Source organism: Bos taurus, chromosome 29 (assembly GCF_002263795.3).
Source record: "Bos taurus isolate L1 Dominette 01449 registration number 42190680 breed Hereford chromosome 29, ARS-UCD2.0, whole genome shotgun sequence".
NCBI classification, from domain to species: Eukaryota; Metazoa; Chordata; class Mammalia; order Artiodactyla; family Bovidae; genus Bos; species Bos taurus.
The window spans coordinates 29,006,087-29,033,755 of NC_037356.1; the positions used below are offsets into that span (position 1 = coordinate 29,006,087).

General features: G+C 41.0%; 1 protein-coding gene across 4 annotated transcripts; it reads left to right on the forward strand.

Moving 5' to 3' along the window:
• Positions 1-21,198, forward strand: STT3A (STT3 oligosaccharyltransferase complex catalytic subunit A). Of its 4 annotated transcripts, none has more exons than XM_015461187.3 (18): positions 1-137; positions 2,141-2,273; positions 3,038-3,098; positions 5,432-5,553; positions 5,935-6,080; positions 7,593-7,683; positions 8,846-8,952; positions 9,615-9,779; positions 11,003-11,183; positions 11,983-12,138; positions 13,069-13,160; positions 13,915-14,070; positions 14,325-14,513; positions 15,461-15,577; positions 15,695-15,797; positions 18,862-19,050; positions 19,863-19,978; positions 20,921-21,198. In XM_015461187.3, exons 2-18 carry the CDS (start codon positions 2,186-2,188, stop codon positions 20,957-20,959), a joined length of 2,118 nt encoding a protein of 705 aa, XP_015316673.1. In that variant the 5' UTR covers positions 1-137; positions 2,141-2,185; the 3' UTR covers positions 20,960-21,198.
• The last annotated feature ends 6,471 nt before the right edge of the window (positions 21,199-27,669 follow it).

The window sequence follows — 27,669 nt, forward strand, 5'->3', positions numbered from 1 at the left end:
ACCGTTGAACAGATGGCAGAGGGAGGCGAGCGGATTCCTGAGGAACGCCGGTCAGGTGAGAAGGCCTTGGGATGTAACTTGAGGATTAGCGGCAGGTGCAGTCCAAGGCGTTGGTGGGACTGAGCGAAGCGCAGGAGGTGCGGCTTTAATGGCGGCGGCTGTGGGCGCAGGCAGAGTCTGGGGCCTTGCAGAGGAGGGGGCGTGGGACGTGGTGTGGGGGGCATGGAAGGATGTGAGCGTCTGGGATGGATCATGCACATAGGCCAGGTGGGCGTGGGAAAGATGGGGCTCGGGCACCGACTAGTCCTGGGAGGGGGTGGCGCTTAGGATCCTTGGGTGGTGGGGTGTCCCACGCCGGGTGGTGCAGGAGGTGTTGAGTTCTGGGAAAATGGGAGACGGAGGGAGGGACCTGCTGTAGAGGGCAGAAGTGGGGGAGGGAGGGACAGGCGTGAGGAAGTGTGAGCAAGTTGGAAACAAGAACCAGGGTGAGACAAGACGCCGCACTTTGCAGGCACAGTTGTAGTGGAGGATAGATGCCCAGTGTTTTAAGAAAAGTGTCTTTGCCGTTAAGCGATGTGCAAACACTACCAGTGAGCACAGTATAGAAACTCCCTTGAGATCCTGGCCTAAATTACCAGCTTCTTTACTCCGTTTTCAAGGAAAGGTTCTAGTGCTCTCATTTCCTCCGCTTAGTCTTCTAGGCATGTGGCTCCTATCAGCTCAGTAGTGGTAAGTTTTCCTGTTTCAGGCGTTGGAGAAAACAAGTACAGTCCTGAGGGATGTAACTGTGTTATGGACTTCCTAGAGTTAGGTGTTTATTTTTGATTGCAAGGTATGGTTTTCCTTTGGGACTATAATTAAAAATAAATGTACATCTGCTCCTCTGGGACAGTTAATTATGGAAAAAGATGCTTGAGTCCTTACTTTTGGAGCTAGGAATATATGATTCTTGATGCCCTCCATCTAGTCCAGTGTTAATTTTTTCCCTCCTTTCCTCTAGTAATAGTTGGAAAAAGATCAGGAGGGATCCAGGTTCCTTTTATTTTTTTTTCCTGCAGTCTTTAGTGTTGCATATTCTTTATCACTTAGCCCTTGACCAGCTTATGATTTAAGAAGGCAGTGCTGTTTTAAACAGAAATACCTATGCTCCTACTGAGTGCTGATAAAATATTGTTCATCAAGTGATCACCGTTCTGAATGGTCTGAATGGTCTAGAGACTACTTCCCTCCTTCAACATTTTATTTTAATCTAATACACCGCCCCCCCCCCCCCCCGGCCCCACATACAGTCCAATCTTTTTTTTTTTTTTTGGCCTTAGTAGGGAAATTTTATTTTCTTTACCCTCCAGATCATTATCTGGTTCTGTCTCTCAGATCAGTGGCTTAAATCAGCAGTGTCAGTTACAGGATGCTTTGAGACAGCTGATGGGAAGTGGGTGTAGATTTGAGCAGCAGTTAAAGTGTGATAGAAGAGATTGAAAGTGCAGTGATCTGTCTGTGTGCCTCTCCCTCCCCTCCTGAGTGCATAACTACTTGTATTCCTGAAGAGTCGTGTGCTCTAGTTGACCCTGCAACCCCATTGGGATTTGGAACAGAAAGAAGCGTGTAGCCAGAAAGTTTGGAGCTGAAATTTAGGGATGTAAACGGTGCCGATTCAGTCATGACTTCTGTTTCTCAGCCTTCTGCTTTCTCTTCTGTGCTCATTCCCTGCTTTCCTTCATACACTCCTGCCTTTTCTTATATGCTGTGTTTCTCCATTTAATTATTCTTTTCTCTGTTTTCAGTCTTTCCTGTTTGCTTTGCCTCTCTTCCTCCAACCCTCTTTTTTTCTATGTGTTTCTTCTTTACTCCTGTCGTACCACACGATTGCCAGTTGTGCTCCTTGGTAGCTGCAAAGACTGAGAAACAGAATTATGGTGATAGAGTCTCATCATTCCTTTTCATCCTTGACTTACAGCTCTGACATGCCAACTTCCTTGTCTGTTGGTCATAATTCAGGGTCAGCTTGGGTCTCAGTTAGTCCTGACCCTCTCTTGTGTGTTCACTACTTCCTCTCTCTGTGGTTCTCTCCCACCATAAAATATGAAAGTGAATTAGCTAAATTGAAGGTGTTTGATATCTCATGGTCTTGGCTTTCCAGTTTTAGCTATTTGACTGTCATCTGTTGCCGCCCATTGATGTGAAGATGACCAAGCTGGGATTTTTGCGGTTGTCCTATGAGAAGCAGGACACACTTCTGAAGCTTCTGATTCTGTCGATGGCTGCTGTGTTATGTGAGTGTGCATGTGGACCTCCCTTTCTTCAGAATATGGAAGGGAGAAAATTTTGAAGAAAAAAAAAAATTAGCAATGGCTTTCTTAAATGCTTTGCTTTTCTTCCAGCAGATTGTAATGTGTTCTTTTTTAGTGTTCTCAACCAGTAGAATTTTGTGAAATCAAAAGAAACACAAGGATTGTAGAAGTTTGGACTAGTGATCATCTGGGAAAGAATGGGAAGCGTGCTGTGTCAATTTTGGTTTTTCTTAGAACTGAAAGTGGTACCAGAGACCCTGGGATACTGAGTTTTGTAAAAGATATTTGTCTTCCGTAGTTGCCTGCCTCAGTATTTCTGAAAGTCTTTCCAGCACTTATTCTGTTTTCTTAGGTTTTTCTTGCTCTTCATGAGTCATAAGTGGTCTAGATTCCCTTACTTCTTAGTTCACTCCAAAGCTAAGGTTGTGGAAAGGGGAGGTCAACGTATTAGAAGATGACCATGTAAATTAGGTGCAACACTAGTGGGTGAATGTGGTGTTATAGGCCTTGATAACAAGTAGTTAAATGTGTCCTACTTCAGTGGAAATGTGGGTATTATTGTCACGGGAAAATGAACTTCCTTGTTTCTTGTGTGTGGGAGGGATGGATAAATACTTGATTCAGTCATTATTTTGTATTTCCTGTGACTTCTGTGCTGGATAATACTACTGTCTGTGTAACATTACTATCTACTGTTGTTTTTCATGGTATATTGCCATTAAATATTAGTTCTCTGTTTTGTGCAGCATTCTCCACTCGTCTCTTTGCTGTCTTGAGATTTGAAAGTGTCATCCATGAATTTGATCCGTGAGTACCTTTGCTTGGTCTGGTATTTCCTTCAAGAAGCATTCAGGTTAATGGGTTTCAGATTCAAATTCCAGTGAACTCTTGGTAATGGGGATGTACTTTCTATGCATTTCTACAATGGTCCCCTTTTTGAAACATTTCCAGTGGAATTTGAGACCAAGTGAGTCTCTCAAACTTATAAAAAATGAGAGAGGCCTTGCTGGTGTGCCTACCTATTGCTTAAGACCTGGGTAAGCTAAGAGAAGTCTGACTTCTCAGCTTGGTTGACACTTAATGGTACAGGCTACGGGAAAGGGGACTGGGCCTGGTGTGTGTTTGAGGCTCAAGAGAAAAATCAGAGGTCGTAAACTTGAGATCCATGACTTTTTTCTGTTTAACAATTTGTGTGGTATAAATTGGGTCTGTCAGTTAAGTTCTAAGACATTGAGGAAAATTTAAAGTTGTGATTTTGATTAGGGATTTTATTAGCTAAAAAGAGGCATAGGTGAAAGACATTTACTGAGCTTCATTCTGTTCCAAGAGCTGTTGTACAGATTACCTATAAATCCTCCCAGTAACCCTATGAGATGGAGGTATTAGTGTCCCCTTTTTACAAATGTAACTGAGGCTGGCAGAGGCCATTCAAGGTCACATGTATAGTAAATGTTACATATATGGTAAATGTCACATGTATGGTAAATGTTAACACATATAATAAATGTTACATGTATAGTAAATGGAGGAGCCAAGATTTGAACTGAGGTTTGTCTCTGTTTCTAGACACTGGAGTAACTTGTATTACTGAAAGTTAAGGCTTCAATTAAAATTTAGAGAGCTAGAATCATAGAATCTTGATGCGTCATTGATATCATAAAAATAGAATATTAGGCTTATGGAACATTGATTCAAGTTTAATACCCACATAAGTTTGCAAGTTTGTCATATTGTTTTGGGTAGATATTTGAAAGCACTTTGGAGGCATACAATCATCAATTTTTTTCCCTCAGGAATGAGATAACTTACATTCTTTTGGTTCTTGATCACCAGTATGTTAGGGCTTTTTCTCACACCCTCTAGATGAGTGAACATTGAGATGAGATGGTCAGGGAAAGCAAGAGTATCTGCTCTGTAGTCATAGTGACAGAAGGGATGGTACAGATCATGTGATTTGACACTTCCTTTTGCAGAGCAGGAAGCTGATGCCCAGAGTGTGACCCCAGGCCAGACCTTTTCCCACTAACTTGCACTTCTCTGTCTCACTCTGCTGCTCCTGCCATTAGGTGAAGGACATGATTCTGACACCTGGTGACTGCCTGCTACCCCTATCCTTTCTGTCTCTCTGACAGTTAACCAAAATAACATTCGTCAGAATAAATAGAAGGATAGATATCTATGCCATCTGCTACTTTACTCACTTCAGCTGCTAAAATTTGACCAAGGAGGAAATAGGGTTAGAGCAGTGGGCAGGAAAGATGGTTAGTCATAATCATCTTTAGTGATTAAACAGTTCTTTTCATTTTACTTGTTTATATTTTATTATTTGTAATAAATTTGTTAATATATATGTGATATATAAAATGAATTATATGATAAATTATATATATATATATACATAATATGTTATTTGTCTTTCTTTTTTACTTTTTAAATGAGAAACTTATGGGGCTTCATAGCTTGAGCCTAAAGAACTGTGTTTTTTTGTGTATAACTCTTAAGCATTTTGTATAAAATGCTTTTTATGTGATTTTTATTTTTATGCTACCATGTAGGTGGCATTCAGAACTATTTTAAATAACAACATGAGTAGATCTGATTACAAATTTAAATACTCATTAAGAGGTGTGTGTTATAGAGTAGACTAAAAAATGTTCATCCTGCATCTGGTGTTACACCCACATCTTTAGAGATGCTCCTCACTTGAAGTTCCCCGTGTGTTCTCGTGTGTGTTATGGAAATGTTCTTTTGTGTGTCGCTGTCACTTGAAAAGAGTCAAATCTGTTGGTGCCCACATCTCAGCTGTCCTGTCTTCTGAGTGCTTGAATCTTCTGGCTGGGGCTGATGCCTACTACATGCCAGCCTGGTGAAGTGTCCTTTGTTTAATTAGCCTCCAGTTGCATTTCCTTACGAGAGAAGCAGCGTTTAACTGAGACAAACGTGGAGCTGCAAATGAGGAGACTCGTGGTAATGTGAAGTGATTTTCCTGCTTCGCATACTTTCGGGTACCAAACTGACTTTGATTGGAGTGATGATAAGTTCCTCGGTGGTATAACCTGAGGAGCCAGATTCACTGCACACTGGGGCGAATACCTGGGTGTGGGGAGGAGCAGACACAGTTCTTCCCTGTCTTTCTGCAGGTACTTTAATTATCGCACCACCCGGTTCCTGGCTGAGGAGGGATTTTATAAATTCCATAACTGGTTTGATGACCGGGCCTGGTACCCCTTGGGACGAATCATTGGAGGAACAATTTACCCAGGTGAGGGGAACAGGATTTTTTTTTTCCTTACAGCAGTAACTTATTTGTATAATATGGAACAGTGTGTTTTATTCCTAATATCTTTGTTTTGTGACACTTGTAATTTCATTCTGATTACAGATTCGTAAAAGTAGATCCTATATAGAAGGGAGAACGTGTATGAGAGAGTGGGAGTGGGTAGCGTTTCATAAATTCTGGACTTCTCATTGAATGCACAGGATGGAAATTTATAGGTCTCCTGCAGCTGCTATGTTAGTGTTTCTGGTGGGTTGTTGAGACCCGTGTTACCACCGTATTGATAACTTGGATTTTCCCTTTCTCATTCCCTTGCGTTCTTTGTCTTAGGGGATAACCTATTGGCCTCTCTTCTTCCTGTTGCAGGCTTAATGATCACTTCTGCTGCAATCTACCATGTCCTCCATTTTTTCCACATCACCATCGACATTCGGAATGTCTGTGTGTTCCTGGCCCCTCTCTTCTCTTCCTTCACTACCATCGTCACGTACCACCTTACCAAAGAGCTCAAGGTGAAGGATTTGGGGTGACAGGAGGCTTGGGAATGGATGTTGTTGAACCTCTCTAGTAGATGCTAAAGGGTGGGGGACTGAGAGCTTAAGAAGGGCAGGGAGCTAGGGGCTAAAGACAGCTTTTGATGAGCCGAATTGCTAGTTTCATCCCAATCCCTCCCTAGAATATGTGGTGTCTTATCATTAACAACTGTTTGTCCATATAAGGGAATGTTTGAAGGTCAAATATAAATTGTTGTATATGGAAAAAGAATTTTTGTGTTAGTTTACTCATCACAGGACTGCCTTTTTTTTTTTAAACTATTTTTGGCTGCATTTTGTCTTCATTGCTTTGGGCAGATAGCGAGGGGGGGCTGCTTATTTGTGGTGGCATCTCTTAATGCAGAGCCTGGGCTCTAGGCACATGGACTTCAGTAGTTGCGGCTCAAGGGCCCTAGAGCACAGGCTCCATGATGGCAGCGCACGGGCTTAACTTGCCCTGCAGCGTGTGAATCTTCCTGGACTGGGGATCTAACCTGTGTCCGCTGCATTTGCAGGTGGATTCTTATCCACCAGGCCACCAAGGAAGTCTTAGGAAAAGAATATATAAAGTGAGATTTAGATTTTGAATCTAGTATCCCTTACTAAGGGAGAGAGAAAATAGCTACAAGATATGTTCCAAAACAGGTAGTTCTTCTTACTGGAAACGGACACTTAGCTTAACAATTATTTGTTGATTTTTAAAGAAACATTTATTTAAAAATTCTGAAACCCCTTGGCTTTTATACTTAGAGTCTGTGATACGGGCTCTGCTTCCCCAGGTGTCTGCCTCGCTGACCCTGGCTCCTAGGATGCTGTTCTCTGTGGCTGTGGTGTCAGGGAGATACCAGATGTGCTAAACCAGTTGGAGGGCTTGGGAAACTTGAGTTTAGTTTGAAAGCTCTTTCATCCTTCTCCTTGCTGCCCTGTTACAGATTTGACGCGTATCAACAGACAGGTCCTTCCTCTTTCCTTGTGTGGGTTATATTTTGTTTTTCCTTTTTCCCGAGTTCACAGATTGACTCATAATATTCCAGCTCTATTATCTAAGCTGGTATCTTTAGTCTACTGTATATTATCACCTCTGTTTGTTGACTTTTTAGCTCAAATACTTATGTCTTCCTTTGTCTATGCTTGCATAGCTTTTAGGGGTGTGACTCGTGTTCCTGTGGTGTGCACATGTTGTTGAAGGGGGACTCAAATCTGGGGGTACTCCGACCCAGCCGCCCGTTCTGGGGCAGCATCTGCCTGATTTCATGGTTTGTCTGTTCTTAGCACACGTGTACTCAGTTTCAGACTTAGTACAATGGCAGGGAGGGAACTGGTTGTGAGGTGTGTAACTTTCTTGTGCTGCAAGCTTTCCTAGCATCACATCTCCCTTGCAAAGTGTCGAACTATTCTCTGGGCCCCGTAGAAGCAGATGGGACTAGTGGACCCTCTCCTCTCCCACAGCTGTGTTGGTGTTGACTTCCTGTTACCCTTCTTGTCTTACAGGATGCAGGAGCTGGGCTTCTTGCTGCCGCCATGATTGCTGTGGTTCCTGGCTATATCTCCCGGTCTGTGGCTGGCTCCTATGATAATGAAGGTAAGACTTAAAGTTCACCTTATTATCCAGTAGAGCTCTGTGAAGGGTAATAGAATCTGGGTTCAAATCTGCTATTTAGCAATAGGAAAAATGGTGTCTGGGTGAGAAGATTAGAAGTGGGCAGGAAGGGACCTCAGACTGTTAAGTTTATATTCTCTCTCTCGTTTTCTCTAGAAAGGTAGCTGGTAATTTTCCTTAAATAAGGCCTCTGGCTCATCTCTGTATTACTAAAAGGAGAGTTAGGTTTTAGGGTTGGATGGGTTTTTGTTATTGTTTATTCACTCAGTGGTGTCTGATTCTTTTGCGATCTCATTTGCTGTATCCCACGAAGCTCCAGGGTTGAATGATACTGTTGTTTTAACACTGTAATCATTTGCTTTATTTTAGATGAAAGGAATGGATATTCTTAAAACCATAATGACTTTTATTGACTTATTTCCAAATCACTGTATTTATTGAATGTTATTGGTAATCAGTGTTAGGTATTACAGAAATAGTTAATGAATAAGAGTATTGGCTTATAGTTAAGGAATTACAGAGATAGATAATGAACAAAATAATTTAGCCCATAATCTATTAATGCAGATTAATGCAGACCTATAAAAATAAATCTTAACGGGCAGATAGTATTGTATGCTATGAGAGAAATATGAACAGAGTACTTTGGGAGCGCAGTGAGAGAAGAGATTCCAATTTGGGGATCAGGGAAGGCTTTTTGGAAGTAGTTGTGTTTGAACTGGGCCCTCAAGTTGGAACTTCATTAGGCAAATATTAAAGAGCGAGGCAGTCAGGGCATAAAGACCACCTTGTGGTAAAACGCAGAAGCAGGGTGGTGCTTGATAGTATGGGATATCATTAGGACTCAGATAGCAGGTTCAGTGCCTGAAAAGAAGAGTAGCAATAATGACTAACACTGAGTGCTTGCTGCAGGCTAGATTCTGTTGCAAGTGCTTTACATGCAGTGGTTAAATTGGTCTTTATGACACATTTATGAAGTGGACACTATTATGGACTCTTTTTCTTTTACCAGAAACTAATTCAAAGAGATGTAGAGCAGTTACACTGTTACTGGGTTGTAGGTCTGAGATATGCAGGTAGTTTGTTGCAGATCAGGATTTAATATCCCAGTGTGGCTTTATTGAATTTTGTGTTCCTTCTGCAGGGATTGCCATCTTTTGCATGCTGCTTACCTATTACATGTGGATCAAAGCAGTCAAGACTGGTTCCATCTACTGGGCAGCAAAGTGTGCCCTTGCTTACTTCTACATGGTAACTCTTCACTCCCTTCTTCCAGGAGTCTCTCTATGTTTGCATACCTGTTGGGATTAACTGATGTAAACTGGAAGTAGCTCTTGGGGTTTGAGACCATAGAGTAGAGGACAGAAGCCTTTATGGTCTCTTGTGTCCATACAAAGCCTAACCCAAGGCAGGCGGATGATAAGATAGAGGAAATTTTTTTTAATTTTTAGAGGTCTCCAGATACTGTATTTCTTATGGATACATATTGGTTGGCTAGCTCTCTTTTCTGATATGTTTCCCTTAAATTTTTTCTTTCCTAACACATACTTTTTTCTGTTCAATCTTTCATTAACCCTGAGACTTCTTCCCTTAACTGTTTCGCTTGCTCACATTTCACGTGTATCCCTAAATCCTCCATGTGACCTTATAGTAGGTCGCATCCAGATTAACGCCGAGGGTTAGGGGCCTTTTGTTTTGTGATCACAATGACAAGAGCCATATAGAACAGAGGACTGAGTTAACAGTAATGGGTTTAATTTGATTTTCCTGTTTAAAGAAGTCAGTTACTTAAACTGTTTAAACCACTTGGCATTAATAAAATTTTTGGTTACTATAAAAAGGTGTTCTGTAAAAAGGTCACAGGTAACGAGGAGGAGTGCTGAAAGGAGCTGTCCTTTTTCCTCCTGTCCTAGGTCTCTTCCTGGGGAGGTTATGTGTTCTTGATCAACTTGATCCCTCTTCATGTACTAGTGCTGATGCTCACGGGACGTTTCTCGCACCGGATCTACGTGGCGTACTGTACTGTCTACTGCCTGGGCACCATTCTTTCCATGCAGATCTCCTTTGTGGGTTTCCAGGTGAGCCCTAGACTGAGTGGAGTTTTTAGTTTCTTCCACTTTTTTCCTAATCATCTCCAACTAAATTGATTTATCTTGGATTCTGGTGAGGATGTTAAAACTTACAGGTCTGACCTTGGACTGCTTGTGTTAACTGAAACAACAGAATCATTGGTCAATAAAGTCTGCCCCCTGAGAGGGTTAATATTTGTTCATGTTGTTTAATTGCTCTTAAGTTAGCTTAAGTTTGGGGAGAAGCAGGGGTATTTTGGTAGAACTGAGTTGATGTGAGTGATCACAGTTATCTTTTTCAGTCCTTCTTAATGTGAATGATCCCATTCAGTAGTAATGACCCTTGAACTTGTTAATGGGGCCAAGTAATTAAGTCCTTTAGGAAGCAGAACATAGAGCTTTTAACCACATTACTCCATAGGGTTAAGAGACAGCTATTAAATCCGAGGAATGATGCGATATGTGTGATTTTTCATGTAAAATTCTTACGAAAAGTGGAACCCTTATTCAGCTCAGCAAGTATTCCTTTGCTCATCCCCTACAATGTGCAATTTGCTAATAACTGGGAAATGTAAAAAGTAAAGATGTGATCCTGGTCCTTAAGGAAGTCTTTCTGGGAAAGACACCCATGTAGCTCTCTGTGATGTAGTGGTCCTAGAAATGTAGTCTTGGACCAGCAGGCTCAGCAGCATCAGGGAATACATTAGAAATGCAAATTCAGGATTTGAATCTACTGAGTTTCAGAAGCTCTGGCGGTGGGGCTCAGCTGTCTGTGTCTGAACACCCCCTCTTCATTCTACCATGATTATGCTGCCTGGTGGAGTTTGAGAACCGTTTGTCTAAGTTACAGGAGAGATCTAAGGTGTGTAGATACAGAGGAGAGCAATGGATTTCAGCTTGGCAGAGTAGGAGGCAATAGTATTTGCTTGGGGCCTTGAAGGGAATTTCAATGAATGCAAATTTTGGGAAAATGAGAAAATTACAGTCGAGGCTCAAGAAATAGCCTGAGCAAAGGCCAGACATGTGATATTGATAGACTATGGTACACTTTGGACTCCAGGTATTCTGTGGAAATGTGGCAGGTAAATTAGACCCTCCCCTGGATTGGCCCTAATTCCTTGGTAGCCTCAGAACTCATTGGACCCTTTGGTCTGAACTTGGTCTGGATAATTCAGGTCAAGGCTGGACCCGTTGTTTTCCTGACATTCTCACACATCTGCTTTCACCTGCAGCCCGTCCTTTCATCAGAGCACATGGCAGCCTTTGGGGTGTTTGGTCTCTGCCAGATTCATGCCTTTGTGGATTATCTACGCAGCAAGTTGAATCCACAGCAATTTGAAGTTCTTTTCCGAAGTGTCATCTCCCTAGTGGGCTTTGTCCTTCTCACCATTGGAGCTCTTCTCATGCTGACAGGTAGGAAAGGCTTTTAGTATTAAGTATAAATGGGTATGAACATAGCATAAACTCCGAAAACATGGGTTATTTCCTGACCACAGGAAGATGCATTCTTTTTCTCCCCTTTGTCTTGATTTCATGCATATAAAATCCATATTACACACTCAATCCATTTGTCAGCCAGTGTTTGGATTCAGCATAGAAAAAAGATCTTATTGGATCAGTATTTAACCTCAGAAGACTCACACTTGGTAACAGAACTATATTTACCATGCTTGTCTTTCTCTTTTTTCTTTTGTCCTTTTCTTTCCTGTATTGGTAGGGTAGGGGAAATCCTAACATTGTTTGCCCTACAACGTGACTTCATCTAATCCTAAATGACAGGACTGTGTCTGTTTAGTTTGGTTAGCATTGCACATTTTCCTCACGTGATGTCTCAGAGTCTAATTTGATTTTGCCCAGTCCTCTGTATTGTCTAATTCAGAGCAACACTGGAGGACGGCCTGACTTAGTTTATAGCATTGGCCTTGGTTTGACCAGATTTAGTCTAACCCTTCCAGGAAGCATTTCCACCTTCCTTCTCTGAGTTTATCATACAGCCTGACTTTATTCTGCTGACTGTGCTGACATAAGTACTCTCAAATTTGAAAGAAAGGAATCAGTGAAGTTCTCAAGGTATTCGTGACATTTAGACAAAAACCTAGTCTTGCTTTGTCTCAGAGAATCTTATTAAAATGGAAAGTTATGATTAGTTAGGATCAGATGTTATTTTGTTTCAGAAGTAATTGTGAAATATTTGTTGCCTCTTTGCTGCCAGGAAAAATATCTCCCTGGACGGGGCGTTTCTACTCACTGTTGGACCCTTCCTATGCTAAAAACAACATCCCCATCATCGCCTCCGTGTCTGAGCATCAGCCTACGACCTGGTCCTCGTACTATTTCGACCTACAGCTTCTTGTCTTCATGTTTCCAGGTCTGTCTGCCTTGTTCTGAAGTGGTCTTCTTTGCAAGAATTATTTGATTGAAAATAAGTAAAATACCCCCATCCATATATTTTTATTGTTTTTGTTTTTTGCCTGTGTATTTATGTGGTACAGAAGATGGCTAAACACGTTTTTCTAATATTTGAAGCAGAATGGAAATCAGAAGTTGAACAATTGCAGATACTGGCAAGTTCAGAGTGTCACAGTTTTCTGTTCAGTTGTATTATAAAATTCAACTCTAATTCAGATTTTTTTTTTAGTACTTCTAGTGTACCCAACCCCTCATCCCTGACTCCTTCCCATTTATCTTCTTGATATTATTTTGATAGTAGGCATAGCTGATTGTAAAGCTTCTTCATCTAACTTACCTTCTGGCCAGTTCAGAGATAAGAATTTACCACTGGTAGGGAACTTTTTTTTTTAATTGAAATAACTATATTTTTTCTTACTGTGAAAATAAGTTGTCTTTTATACGAATAGAGACAAATATTAAAGTTTCAGGAATTCTCACCACACACCTGTTGCTCCTGTTAACAGTTGGAATGTATATTCATCCAGTTGTTTACTGATTAAAAGTCAGATGATAGAGTTTTTCTCCTGACTTCTAAAATTTTATAATCATAATTTATGTTATTTAGGATTACGTCAGTGAAATAGTGTTTAAGATACAGCATTTGTTAATTTTTTAAGTACAGAGGTATGTAAAGAAGGTGGCAAATGGTCCATAAACTTCCAAAGCAAAATTTTAATTGATGTGTTTTATTCTGTTTTATAAATATTCTGTAGTTAAATACCTCCTTTATGTTGGACATTTAGGTGGTTTCAGATTTTGTGCTATTTTAGAGTGCCATAGTAACATCTTTGCATGTGTCTGATTGTTTTTCCAGCTCTTCACTTCTTTTTTCCCTTTATTTTTGTAGTTGGTCTCTATTACTGCTTTAGCAACCTGTCTGATGCCCGGATTTTCATCATCATGTATGGTGTGACCAGCATGTACTTTTCAGCTGTAATGGTGAGGAATGCCCTCAGTCCTGGTGCAGCTTTCCATCTTGACTCCGGGGGTTTTCTTCTTCCCCTGGCACGGGAGGATGCAGTGCTGGAATGCCCTCAGTCCTGGTGCAGCTTTCCATCTTGACTCCGGGGGTTTTCTTCTTCCCCCGGCACGGGAGGAGTCAGTGCTGACAGCTGTGCAGAGGCTTCCTTCTGAGCACTTGAGGGGCTGCGTGGTAAAGCTGCTCACTGTTGTTGACCTTTCCCGGGAAGGTACAGGGTACTCACATTTTCTGATTGTGAGGCCCACCTTTCTTGGATTCGTACCCTTGTGTCAGGGAGAGGCCCTGTGCAGGTTCTTTCCCCCGTCTTCCTGGAGTCTCAAAAAGGGAGATGATGTTTTTTTCTTAAAGGCTTGGGTGCTGAGTGCCAGATTGTTAAAAGGAGAGAGGAGAGATTTTATATATTGCAGTTAAAGACAGTGCTTCTCAGACTTTTTTGATTCCAAACCACGATTAAGAAATACTTTTTATAGCCTGTCATTACTCAAGATGTACATACATTCATACATGTAGAACTGGGGGGAAAAAAAAAGTTTAAAAAAAACCCACATAACTTCTATTTTAGATGTGTCAAGTATTTTCTCTCCTTTTTGTTCTGTTCCATTGACCATGTTTGTTGAAAACCCCTAAACAGATGTCATCATCTACTAATAGGTTGAAACCTGTAATTTGTAAAACACCAATTAGATTGTGATCTCGCTTCCTGTTTTTTAGGTGCGTCTGATGCTGGTGTTGGCGCCTGTTATGTGCATTCTTTCTGGCATTGGAGTCTCTCAGGTGCTGTCCACTTACATGAAGAATTTGGACATAAGTCGACAAGACAAGAAGAGCAAGAAACAGCAGGATTCTACTTACCCTATTAAGAATGAAGTGAGAAGCGACACATAGAACAGGCTGGGGGAACTGCGTGTGTTGTGTGTGTGCACGCACGTGTGCAAGCATCTGTGGGGTGTTTTTTGAGTGAGGGGGAGTAAAGTGGAACACTGTCACCAGAAGTTAGGATTAATTCATATAGCCTCTCACTTATTTTGGTTCATTTTTTCTAAATCATTTACTGTCTGTAAGAAGCTGTTCTGTGCTATTGTAAATTTAATTTGGTTTACGACACAATTCTTCTTGTCTAGGTGGCAAGTGGCATGATACTGGTCATGGCTTTCTTTCTCATTACCTACACCTTCCACTCGACCTGGGTGACCAGTGAGGCCTACTCTTCTCCCTCCATTGTGCTGTCTGCTCGTGGTGGAGATGGCAGTAGGATCATTTTTGATGATTTTCGAGAAGCGTACTATTGGCTTCGTCACAATACTCCAGAGGTGAAAATTTGGGAGGTGTGGGATTGTGGGGTAGGAGGACGGGAAAGACATTTGCTGTTACAGTGAATCAAATAGCTTTTAGATGGTAGGAAGCTTGGAGAAATTGAAACTATAGAACCTGGTGCTGAATGGGCCTTAAAGGTCAACCTCCACTCAAGTTAGGATGTCTTCTGTAGCAGTGCTTCCTGGTTCAGATTATCTGCACTCTGCTTGGACATTTGTATTGACAGCATGGTGATATTATTGTGAGGTAGGCCATCCCAATTATAAAAGAGAAAGGTTAACAGTAATGCATGTTTATTGTAGAAAAATCAGAAAACAGAAGCAAAAAACAAAGACACAAATTTTCTATAAAGGATCACCTAATGATAACCACTTTTAATATTTTGGTTATACCTTTGGAGCATTTCCTTTCCAGTAGTTACTGAGATTGGCAATTGTGAGTTAGATTCTTATAAGAATTTCTTTTTATTTATTCGTCATATCCTGCGATTTATCCCCTCCCACCTCCTACCTCCTTTCTTTATAGGAGCTGATTTTTATGATATTGTTTATGATCATTTTTTATGATGATCATTTCTCTGATGACACCAAGCTGTTTATTTGGAAATATTACATAGGTCCCTACACCTTCCATGCCATTATGTTTATTTTTATAAGATTATCTGGAATGAAAGTATTGGCAATGTTGGATTGTATAATTTGCCTTAAGATTTCATTATGGTATACAAAGGTAGGACCAGGTGCCAAGATTTATTTTCTTGTTAGGCACGCGTTATTCTGCAAAGAGTCAGACACAACTGAACGACTGAACTGAACTGAACTGATTCTGTAAAGATGTTAATTAGCTGTATGTTAATTCCTGTCAAATGCCCTTCCACTACTAGTATTTTATTTTTGGAGTTGGTGAGACACTTGTAATTTCTGTTTCTCATTCTTCTTTTCAGGATGCGAAGGTCATGTCATGGTGGGATTATGGCTACCAGATTACAGCTATGGCGAATCGGACGATTTTAGTGGATAATAACACGTGGAATAATACCCATATATCTCGAGTAGGGCAGGTAAGGTGAAGGGGTCATTTGAGTGTTTGATGCACAGGGTCTCATGGGAAATACTTCTCCACCAGGGATCATATGGCCTGGAATTTCGCTCTGAGAAATGTGCATGTGTTTTTCTAGGCAATGGCATCCACAGAAGAAAAAGCCTATGAGATCATGAGGGAGCTTGATGTCAGCTATGTGCTGGTCATTTTTGGAGGCCTCACTGGGTATTCTTCAGATGGTAATGAAATTGATATATTTCTAGCTACAAGACTAAGAAAACTAGATGAAATCCTACTTTTCTATCCTTTTACTAATTTTATCAACATATTTTCTTAGTTGATACATATATGCAACTTGAGGTTTGGTTATTTTGATTTTTGTTTCAAACAAGTAGGAAGTAGATGTAAAGAATTCTCATGCATGTATGAAAAGTGAAAGTGTTAGTCACTCAGTCATGTCTGACTCCTTGTGACCCTATGGAGTGTAGCCTGCTGTGCTCTTCTGTCCATGGGATTCTCCAGGCAAGAATAGCCATTTCTTCCTCCAGGGGATCTTCCCAACCCAGGGATTGAACTGGGTCCCCTGCATTGCAGGCGTATTCTTTACCATGAGCCTCCAGGGAAGCTCCATGCAAGTATGCTGCTGCTGCTAAGTCGCTTCAGTCGTGTCCGACTCTGTGCGACCCCATAGACGGCAGCCCACCAGGTTCCCGTCCCTGGGGTTCTCCAGGCAAGAACACTGGAATGGGTTGCCATTTCCTTCTCCAATGCATGAAAGTGAAAAGTGAAAGTGAAGTCGCTCAGTCGTCTTTGACTCTTAGTGACCCCTTGGACTGCAGCCTACCAGGCTTCTCCGCCCATGGGATTTTCCAGGCAAGAGCACTGGAGTTGGGTGCCATTGTAAGTATGGCATGTTATAATTGTCTGAAGACCTAGGAATAGTTCCACAAGCAGTGAACAATAAAGAACATAAGGCCTCTGAAAATGAGCTTAAGAATTAGCATTTTTTAGTGTGTTTAAGCCATAGAATCATCTCCCAACTTAAAATGTTTCTCATATATATATATATGTGTGTGTGTTGTGTGTATATATACATATATATATATGGCATATGTTAACCATGTTCCTTATAATTATTAGCAAATCCTGTGGTTAGAAGAATCATCCAAATACAGTTCTCTGCCTCAAAAAATCCTTGAAAAACTTAAAGCAATACCTGTTTCAACTTTAAAAGGTTAAACACTTCTGAAAGTTTATAATAAAAATGGTGCTTCTGCTTCTAAACCACCTTATAATATCAGTTCCCAGGAAAATTATTCCTTCAGTTATTTCTTCTAGTACTTATATTCATATTTCTAAATAATATGTATATTCTATTCACAGATCGATCATTTTAGATACGCTTTATCAACTTCTTGTACTAGATAAGGAATTTAGTTCTCTGTATTTCCCTCTCCCCCTTCTCATCTTGAATCTTCTCATTAGAGTTAATGATCAGTTTTTGGTTAAATCCAGATAAAGCGTTTTCACAATCATGACTAAATAAATACTGTGCACTGCTGAGTCAACCTGTACACTGGGGTTAACATTCTTATCTAGAATAACTTGTTTTCCTGCAGTTAATAATTACCTCTTATTTCTATCTTAATTTTCTTTGACTATATGGTTGCTTCTTAGAGATGTTCAAATTTTAGATTATATCTGGCTTCTGATATGGACAGACTTACCGGATTCACCTGGATTGAATGTATAAAGTGTCAGTATAATGTAGTAAGACTAGTTTCTATGTGTGTCTTGTACAGGCAGAGGAGGAATGACAATAGCCGGGATGTGTTCCCGTGGACTTGCACTTTCACAAACAATTGCTTCGGCACTATTTGGTTATGTGTGACTCTAGGTTTTTTTCTTATTGATAATAATAATATATGCAAAAAGTACAGAAAGTTTTTTGTGTATGTATGTTTGTGTGCTTATGTGTTTGTATGCATATGTATTTTTATATGTGTGAATGTATACACATAGGTGGTAGAAATAGATGGTTCCCTAAAATCTTTAGTATTCCATGAGACATATATGTATCTGTCTACCACATTTTCTTATTAGGTCATCTGTTGATAGACTGAGGTTATTTCCATATCTTGTTTATTTTGAGTAATGCTGCAGTGAATACTGATTTCTCTTGGGAATAGTGATTTCATTTCTTCTGGGTATATATCCCAAGAAATGGGATTTCTGGATTACATGGTGGTTCTATTTTGAATTTTTTGAGGAACCTACTTACTGACTCCTATAGTGTCTGTACCAATTTAGATTACAACCAGCAGTGCACAAGGATTCCCTTTATTTAGCATCTTTACCAGCATGACTTTTGTCTTTTTGACAAGAGTCATTCTAGCAGGTACGTGGTGATGCCTCATTGTAGTTCTGATTTGCCTGCGTGCATGCTCAGTTGCTCAGTGGTGTCCGAGTCTTTGCGACCCGTTGACTGTAGGGCATGCCAGGCTTCCCTTGTCCTTCACTGTCTTCTGGAGTTTGCTCAAACTCATGTCCAGTAAGTTGGTGACGCTATCCAACCATCTCATCCTCTTTCGTCCCCTTTTCCTCCTGCCCTCCATCTTTCCCAGCATCATGGTCTTTTCCAGTGAGTCAGCTCTTCACGTCAGGTGGCCAAAGTATTGGAGTTTCAGCTTCAGCAGCAGTCCTTCCAATGAGTATTCAGGACTGATTTCCTTTAGGATGGACTAGTTTGATCTCCATGCTGTCCAAAGGAGTCTCAAGTCTTCTCCAGCATTCCAATTCAAAAGCTTCAGTTCTTCGGCACTCAGCCCTCTTTATGGTACAACTCTTACATCCTTACATGACTACTGGAAAAACCATAGCTTTGACTATACAAACTTTTATTAACAAAGTGATGTCTCTGCTTTTTAATACACTATCTAGGTTTGTCATAGCTTTCCAAGGAGCAAGCATCTTTTAATTTCATGGCTGCAGTTACCATGAGCAGTGATTTTGGAGTTCAGGAGAATAAAATCTGTCACTGCTTCTACTTTTTTCCCATCTATTTGCCATGAAGTGATGGGACCAGATGCCATGATCTTAGTTTTTTGAATGCTGAGTTTTAAACCAGCTTTTTCACTCTCTTCTTTCACCCTCATCACAATGCTCATTAGTAGCTTTCTTATTTTTATAACTTTAGAGTTATATGGTACTGTATGCCACCAGGAAAGGATTAGAAATAATGAACTTTCATTATGTGATTTAGCTGTAGCTACCTTGGTATAAAGCAGTTTTTTCTGTTTCTAGACATCAACAAATTTCTGTGGATGGTCCGGATTGGAGGGAGCACAGATACAGGGAAACACATCAAGGAGCACGATTATTATACTCCAACTGGGGAGTTTCGTGTGGACCGTGAGGGCTCTCCAGTGCTGCTCAACTGCCTTATGTACAAGATGTGTTACTACCGATTTGGACAGGTTTACACAGAAGCCAGTAAGTGATTCCTGAGAACCTTAACAACAGTAAGAAGAGTAGTAGCTAACACATACAGGATATTTTTTATATTCCAGGCACTGCTCTAAATGCTTTATTTCTACTAATTCATGTAACCTTACAGCAGTCCAAAAGGTTGATGCTAATATTATTCCCATTTTATATGTGATGAAATTGAGGTACAAATAGGTTCCTTAACTGCACAAGGTCCTATAACTAGTGCTGAGTCAGGTTAAACTCAGGCAGTCTGGCTCTAGAAAAGTCTGTGCTTTTATTCATTACTTTTTTTACCTCTCAGTAAAAGGTGTTTTACCGGAGAAAGGATTATGAAAGGGAATAGAGTATGATAAAGGACTTTACATTTCTTCAGATAAATTGAAAGGAATGTGCTTAGGTTAAGTCTTTCCTTCTGACTCACAATTTCTTGGCTCTGCAATTGGGACTGTTTCGTGGATGCAGGCTGTGACATCTGGAAAGTTCTTCTCTGTCCCATGGAAGGGTTACTGGTGTGTCCCAGAGGTCCTGGGTGGTAGTCCTCAGGAATAGAGGTGCTTGGAGGTCAGGCCTCTGTCTTTTAGAAGAGAGAACCTCCGTGGACTCTGCCAAGCACCATCTTGAGGAAGATGTGAGTTAGGCTAGCACTCAATTTGACCTTCCTGACTGATGTCCTTTTTTGTAGGCCCTACTCTCTACACAAACTGCATGCTAGGGAGTAACATTCCAGTGGGATGATTTAGCACATGGACTTACTGTTTCCTTAGGAAATGAGCACTGTAGAAAGAAATTTATCGTCTTTTTTCCTGCCTTTCTAGAGCGTCCACTAGGCTATGACCGTGTCCGGAATGCTGAGATTGGGAATAAAGACTTCGAGCTTGATGTCCTAGAAGAAGCATACACCACAGAACATTGGCTGGTCAGGATATACAAGGTGAGCAGGTGTTACACTGTGAAAGCAGCTCTAGTGCTTAAAAATAGGCCACGTATTTCTAAAATAGGGATATTTCTGTGTCTGAAAAATAGCCTGTTTGGAATTTTTCTTTTATTTTAGATTGTTCTTAGTAGACACCCCAGTCTGCTGTCATTCTGGCAGTGGTTACAGTGATATTTTCCCAGTTGGAGTTAGGCTTGGTCTGTTTTAGTGATTCTCAGGCTTGGGGGAGGTAGTAGGAGAGTGTATGTGTTGTTCGAACTATGTTTCTTCTCTCCCACTGAAGAATTTATGGCATAGAGAGTCACATCAGTTCAGTTCAGGCGTTCAGTCATGTCCATGGACCGCAGCACGCCAGGCCTCTCTGTCCATTACCAACTCCTGGAGTCTGCCCAGACTCATGTCCATCGAGTCAGTGATGCCATCCAACCATCTCATCTTCTGTCGTCCCCTTCTCCTCCCACCCTCAATCTTTCCCAGCATCAGGGTCTTTTCAGATGAGTCAGCTCTTCGCATCAGGTGGCCAAAGTGTTGGAGTTTCAGCTTCAATATCAGTCCCTCCAATGAACACTCAGGACTGATCTCCTTTAGGATGGATTGAATGGATCTCCTTGCAGTCCAAGGGACTCTCAAGAGTCTTCTCCAACACCACAGTTCAAAAGCATCAATTCTTCAGTGCTCAGAGTCACATAGAAGTGTGTTGTATCTCTTACATAAGAAAAGGTTGAGAACCTTTGCTGTATTTGGAGGATAGATCATTTACACAGCTCCTTACAAGGTACCCTGAGAAGCTCAGCAGAGAATAGCTAGTCTCACACCAGAGGCAAACCAGGGAGCAGAATCCAGTGTAACGCCTTCCTGTCTGGGTGAACCCAACTCAGTAGAAAAGCTCTCCCGTGCTGACCTGATTATAAACGTTAAACTGATACCTTTGTGTTGCAGGTGAAGGACCTGGATAATCGAGGCTTGTCAAGAACATAAATGTTACGTCTGGTTCTGATCTGCTTCGCACTGAGTGCGTCCCATTTAGGGCGCTGAAGATGGTTTAAAAAATATGCAGTTGATATGAACAGAGCGCGATGAGATTAGAATTGTCCGGAGGTTCTGCCCTGGGCAGTGTGGGCTGGGCCAAATGGAATGATCTTTTAATTCTGAGCAGGTTACCAAATGAAATGTCATGGCTTTACTTTGGTCAATTAAAGGGGGGAATTTTTTTTAAATGTGCCTTATTTGTTTTGACTTATAACTGATTTGAGGAAGCCTAAAGTTTATGCCAGGCTGGTAGAAGGACAGAGAGCAGACCTCATCTGTGGTCTTAGCTCTCTAAATGAGCCATGTATGGGGGCATTCTGTCATTCTCCCTCTCTCAAATCAGGAAAACTATCAAGGACTAGCCGATCCTACATACACAGTTTTGTCATTTCAAAAACTGCAGCACCTAGCCCAATGCCTTGCACATAGTGGGTGCTCATTAAGCATTTACTGAATGAATAAAAGTTCACGGGACCAGAGGAGTGCCATTTCTGGGTAGGAAAGGCAGCTGTGTTGCCATGATGTCTCTGTTCAACATCGCTTGTCCTTAGCGGTGCTTTGACTACAAAGGGACAGGAAGTGGCTACCCAGACCTGATCACACCAGTCTTCTTTGGGACTAGCCTAGGTATTTTTGTGTGTTTTTATTTTTGAGCAGGAGTTCATCCAGGGAGACTAAATCAATAGTTTTGAAGACTTGAGGCAAACAGTACAGTGTTCTCAATGGAACAGAAGAATCTCCTCCAACATTATGTATAGAACTTGATGGTCAGTAGGTGTTCTTGAATTAGCTGACTTGTAACCATACATAGCTGTTTGAAATCTCGCTTTTTAGCATTCTCACCCATCCATGATATAGTCCATGTCTCTGCTAGTTTCCTTTAGCTTGTGCACTCAGCCTGTTGGTTTTACTTAAAGGTGAGCTGCTTTTGTCCCTTTGTCTCAGCTTCTTTATTATTACATCTTACTAAGAAGCTCTGTGATCTGGTTTTGAAGGCCTTGCCAAGTTAGCTACAGAAAGCACAGGAGTCCCATCATATTTAATGTCAGGACAAACAGCCTTATGTTCAGTTATACTAGGGTATTTTAAGACTTACATCAGTGAGATATATAAACCCTTAGTTATTTGAAAAAAAAAAGAAAAAGGTAACTCTTTTCTGTTACCTGTTTAAGAAATAGGAGCAATGACATGACTTTGAGATAAGTCAGAATGGTGTTCCTAAAGGTGTACCTGTGTACCCAGGAAGCAGCCTTCCAAGACAATTTATGAATCAGGTGCTTCAATTGTGGGTGAGATTTAGAACTGATGTTAAGACTTGACTTACTGTATGTAAATACATGATTTATATACAGAATTCCTTCCTAGTGGAAGAGGTTGTTCTAAGGTGGTTTTTTTTTTTGTTTTTAAATCAATGGGATACCAGAGATCATTAGTGTCTTCCTCTGTAAGCATGATAACCCTTTATCACCGCACTTGCTGCTCTTATGATTTTGTTACTTTCTAGACTACATGAAGCTATATATATATATTTTTTAATTACTTGTAATTTCCACTTTACAGTGAACTGAGTGTAAAAAAACATTAATTCTAAAAAGAGACAACACTGTTTTCAACCCCCCTCAGAGGTACCCAAAGGTTCAGGTACTTTCAACTCTGCTGATTCTCACATTACTTACCTCTATATCATTAAATAACTTGCTTTATTTTGCTCTGTGTTGGGTCTTCAATTTTTAGTATCATCTGTTGACTTTCTGGTGTGGAAAATGAGGATTTAGCTCTTTTTCACCATCCTGCTATTCCCAAGGACACATCCTTAGCATCTCAAGGTTCTATTACAGTTATGGTTGAGGTTAACTCAGTAGTTTTTACCTTAAGGCTGTTCACGAGACCATGTGGTATACTGCAACAAGTTTTGTTTTTTGTTTCTGTATAACTTTTGAGGGGGCGAGGTTTTTCATTGGTGTTCTGTAGCTGTCACTAATTTCTCCCCTAGTTCTCCTTCATTTGTGCCGGCTTCCTTATGGTGTGTTCAGATCCACCAGGTATTCATTCTTAGCAGTGCCTTCTGTTTGGTGTATTCCAGTTTGGACTTGGTGTCGTGTGTCCTTTCACTGTCATATTGTGTGTTAATCTCCTGACTTCTTTCTTGCTTTATCACCACTACCTTCCTGAAAAAGTGTATGGGAGGTAATTTCTTGAGATCGTGAGTGTCTGTTGTCACACTTGAATCATAGGTTAGCTTGGTGTAGAGCTCCAGGTTGGGAATAACTTTTCCTTAGAATTATTTTTGAAGGCATTGGCCCATTGCTTTCTGTCTTCCAAATGCTGAGAAGTGCAATGATATTCCGATTCATAATTTTTATTCCATCTCATTCCCTCCCCAGACTCTTAGTATTCTTCCCTTTGTATGTAAAATTTGAAATTTTCCCAATAATGTATCCAGAAAGCTGGGTACTTTAAACTTGGAAAAATACGAAAAAAATACGGAACGTCAAGTTCTTCAGTCTGGGAAATTTCCTTCAGTTGTTTCTGGATTCCCCCAACTCCCTTTTACATTCTGAAAAACAAGTTATTTGGATTTTGGACTTCTTGGATTAGTCTTCCAATATCCTTATATTTATTCCTCTGTTTTCTATCTTTATTATTCCTTCTGGAGACCTCCTAAACTTTTTTTTCCTATCTATTTTGTTTCCTTTTTTCCTACTATCGTATTTTTTTAATATCCAAGAGCTGCTTGTGTTTGAATATTCCTTTGTTTGGACATCTTTTGTACTGAAGTCCTTTTCAAATTCTTGCTTGTCTGCTGTTTTTAAAAAGAAGGACCCTGGGACTTTCCTGATGGCTCAGTGGCCAAGACTCTGTGCTCGCAGTGCAGGGGACCTGGGTTCAAACCCTGGCCAGGGAACTAGATCCCACATGCTCAACTAAAGATCCCATATATTGCAACTAAGACCCGTGCAGCCAAATGAATAAATATTTCTTTTTTTAAAAAAAGAAGGACCCCAAAAAGCTGATTGGAAGTGGGTGGGGGTTGGGGGTGGGGTAGAGAATTACTGAATGTGGGCTTCATGCTCCTGTGATCTGGCTGAGTTGTTAACATTATGAAGTCCCTGATATCGCTATCTTTAAATCTTTTCTGTGTAGGTAAGATTTCCTTGAGATGGCTTTTATGTCCTTGGAAGAATATAAGCCAGGCTGCCAGACTTCTGGGAGTCAAGTGAGGAAAAAAGGTTCAGAGGTTTAACCTTCAGTTCAGTTCAGTTGCTCAATTGTGTCTGACTCTTTGCGACGCCATCGACTGCAGCACGCCAGGCCTCTCTGTCCATCATCAACTCCTGTAGTTTACTCAGACTCATGTCTGTTGAGTCGGTGATGCCATCCAACCATTTCATCCTCTATTGTCCCCTTCTCCTGCCTTCAATCTTTCCCAGCATCAGGGTCTTTTCCAATGAGTTAGTTCTTTGCATCAGGTGGCCAAAGTATTGGAGTTTCAGCTTCAGCATCAGTTCTTCCAATGAATATTCAGGACTGATTTCCTTTAGGATGAACTGGTTGGATCTCCTTGCTGTTGAAGGGACTCTCAAGTCTTCCAACACCACTGTTGAAAAACATCAATTCTTTGGTACTCAGCTTTCTTTATAGTCCAACTCTCACATCCATACACAACTACTGGAAAAACCATAGCTTTGACTAGACGGACCTTTGTTGGCAAAGTAATGTCTCTGCTTTTTAATATGCTGTCTGCTGCTGCTGCTAAGTCACTTCAGTCATGTCCGACTCTGTGCGACCCCATAGACGGCAGCCCACGAGGCTCCCCTGTCCCTGGGATTCTCCAGGCAAGAACACTGGAGTGGGTTGCCATTTCCTTCTCCAATGCATGAAAGTGAAAAGTGAAAGGGAAGTCACTCAGATGTGTCCAACTCTCCGTGACCCCATGGACTGCAGCCCACGAGGCTCCTCTGTGCATGGGATTTTCCAGGCAAGAGCACTGGAGTGGGGTGCTATCGCCTTCTCTGAATACGCTTTCTAGGTTGGTCATAACTTTTCTTCCAAAGAGCAAACATCTTTTAATTTCATGGCTGCAGTCACCATCTGCAGTGATTTTGTAGTGCCCCAAAATAAAGTCTCTCACTGTTTCCATTGTTTCTCCATCTATTTGCCATGAAGTGATGGGACCAGATGCCGTGATCTTTGTTTTCTGAATGTTGAGTTTTAAGCCAACTTTTTCACTCTCCTCTTTCACTTTCATCAAGAGGCTTTTGAGTTCCTCTTCACTTTCTGCCATAAGGGTGGTGTCATCTGCATATCTGAGGTTGTTGATACTTCTCCTGGCAATCTTGATTCCAGCTTATGTTTCATCCAGCCTGGTATTTTGCATGATTTACACTGCATAAAAGTTAAATAAGCAGGGTGAGAATATACAGCCTTGATGTACTCCTTTTTTTCTAACTGTTGCTTCCTGATCTGCATACAGACTGCTCAGGAGACAGGTCAGGTGGTATGGTATTCCCATCTCTTGAAGAATTTTACAGTTTGTTGTGATCCACAGTCAAAGGCTTTGGCGTAGACAATAAAGCAGAAGTAGATGTTTTTCTGGAACTCTCTTGCTTTTTCGATGATCCAACAAATGTTGGCAATTTGATCTCTGGTTCCTCTGCCTTTTCTAAATTCATATTGAACATTTGGAAGTTCATGGTTCATGTACTGTTGAAGCCTGGCTTGGAGAATTTTGAGCATTTCTTTGCTAGCATGTGAGATGAGTGCAGTTGTATGGTAGTTTGAACATTCTTTGGCATTACCTTTCTTTGGGATTGGAAAATAACCTGCAGTGTATAAACTTAATCCTTTTGTTTTCAGTTAGGTACCCAAGACTTAACTGGGCCTGATCCTCTGCAGTTTAGATAACCATGTATTTTCCCTCTCAAGTCTAGGACCTACTTTAGAGAGGGGCAGTTCCTTCCCTACAGAGAAAAGGGAGGAGACCAGGGATCTGTTTGCTTCATAAATAGTCCTTCACCATCTTTTAGCCTCACCTTTGCCTCATTTACCACCAGGGATTCCCTGGTGGCTCAGAGGATGAAGTGTCTACCTGCAATGCTGGAGACCCGGGTTTGATCTCTGGATTGGGAAGATCCCCTGGAGAATAAAATGGCACCCACTCCAGTATTCTTTTCTAGAAAATTCCATGGATGGAGGAGCCTGCATGGGGTCACCAAGAGTCGGACAAGACTGAACAACTTCACTTTTGCCTCATTCAGTTACATGTATGTGTGTGCTCAGTTGTGGAGTGGATTGCCACTTCCTACTCCAGGGCATTTTCCCAACCCAGGGATTGAACCTGTGTTTTGTGTCTCCTGCACTGGCAGGTGGATTCTTTAGTAGTAGCACCACCTGCAAAACACCATTCAATTACATGTTGTCATATAACTAATTTAACTTGAGCCTTTAGGCAATTCTAAGATGGAATTCATCTTTCATCTATGTTAAAATTTTATTTCTTCATCTATATTTGTAGGTTATTGCCTTTAAAAAGTCTACTTTAAAATAGTAAACTTTATTCCAATCTGAAACCTTACTAAAATAGTAAATTTTAATAGTAAATATTAAACTAAATTAATGGAATATTTTAATATTTACTATTAAAATTTACTATTTTAGTAAGGTTTCAGAAAGGAACAGAGCTTTTTGTATCTATTCTCCCATATGCTGTCTTTAGCTGATCCTCTGCCTGAAATGTGTATACCTCATTTTTTTTCAGGGTAAGATACCGTTACTGTGTCCAGACACAAAGAACTGTGCAGGCCTTTGCTTCATATTTACTTGCAACAGGCCGTGCAGAAACTAGAGACAATGGAGTAAACAACCTGGAAAACTTACATGAAACCTCAGGCGTGGTTGAATTTCGAAGTGTTCTGACTTGTTTTTTGTCCCTGACTTTAAATCCAGTGCGTGCGTTTTTATACACTTATTTTACCAGTATCACAATCAAGAGCTAATTACGTTAAATGTATGTGGCCCAGTTTTAAGGACTGGAGAATTTGATGAAGATGACCTTACTTGCGCCTTGAGTTCCTAGTCTTTACTGTCGAGAGGGAGTATCTATTTCAGTTTTTCCACATTGTTTTGTTCTCTAGCCAATCTCTTTCCCAGAATTTACTTTCCCACCTAAACTGGTTATTATGCTTTTAAACTATGCATTGTAAAAACGCAGCGTTTTTGCTTATACAAAACGCTGTTTTGCCTGTTTCTTATACATTAAAGACAGTGGGTAGAACTAAGCTATGCAGTTGCACTTCCTTCAAAAAGGTTGAGTTGGAGGTATTGTTTTGGTGCCTGTTCGGACAAGACAGGGCAAAATTGGTTTTCCTGACATTATTTCAAGCCACAAAAGAATAGCTTTCTTCACCCGGATGCCTTCCCACCCCACTGCTGTGTGGCCAGTGTTTGATGCTTCTCGCTCACATCACAAAGTTCCTTTCATTCTAAACAGGATCAATTCTCGACAGCTGTTCCCAGCTTCTAGGCTCCAGTTTTACCTGGGCCGAGCTTTAAAGTCACTGAAGCAGCTCTTACGGCGTGTGCTCCTGATTACCCTGCCAGGCCACGGGGCGAGGTGCTCGGGGGTTCGGTGGCGGGCAGCGAGCCCCGCGGGGCCGCTC

Bases quoted from the DNA above. Each gene is read 5' to 3' on its own strand.
- STT3A (XM_015461187.3), top strand. From the start codon at position 2,186: ATGACCAAGCTGGGATTTTTGCGGTTGTCCTATGAGAAGCAGGACACA. The intron at 11,184-11,982 runs GTAGGAAAGGCT...CTTTGCTGCCAG, and splicing joins AGCTCTTCTCATGCTGACAG to GAAAAATATCTCCCTGGACG. The intron at 13,161-13,914 runs GTGAGGAATGCC...CCTGTTTTTTAG, and splicing joins TGTACTTTTCAGCTGTAATG to GTGCGTCTGATGCTGGTGTT.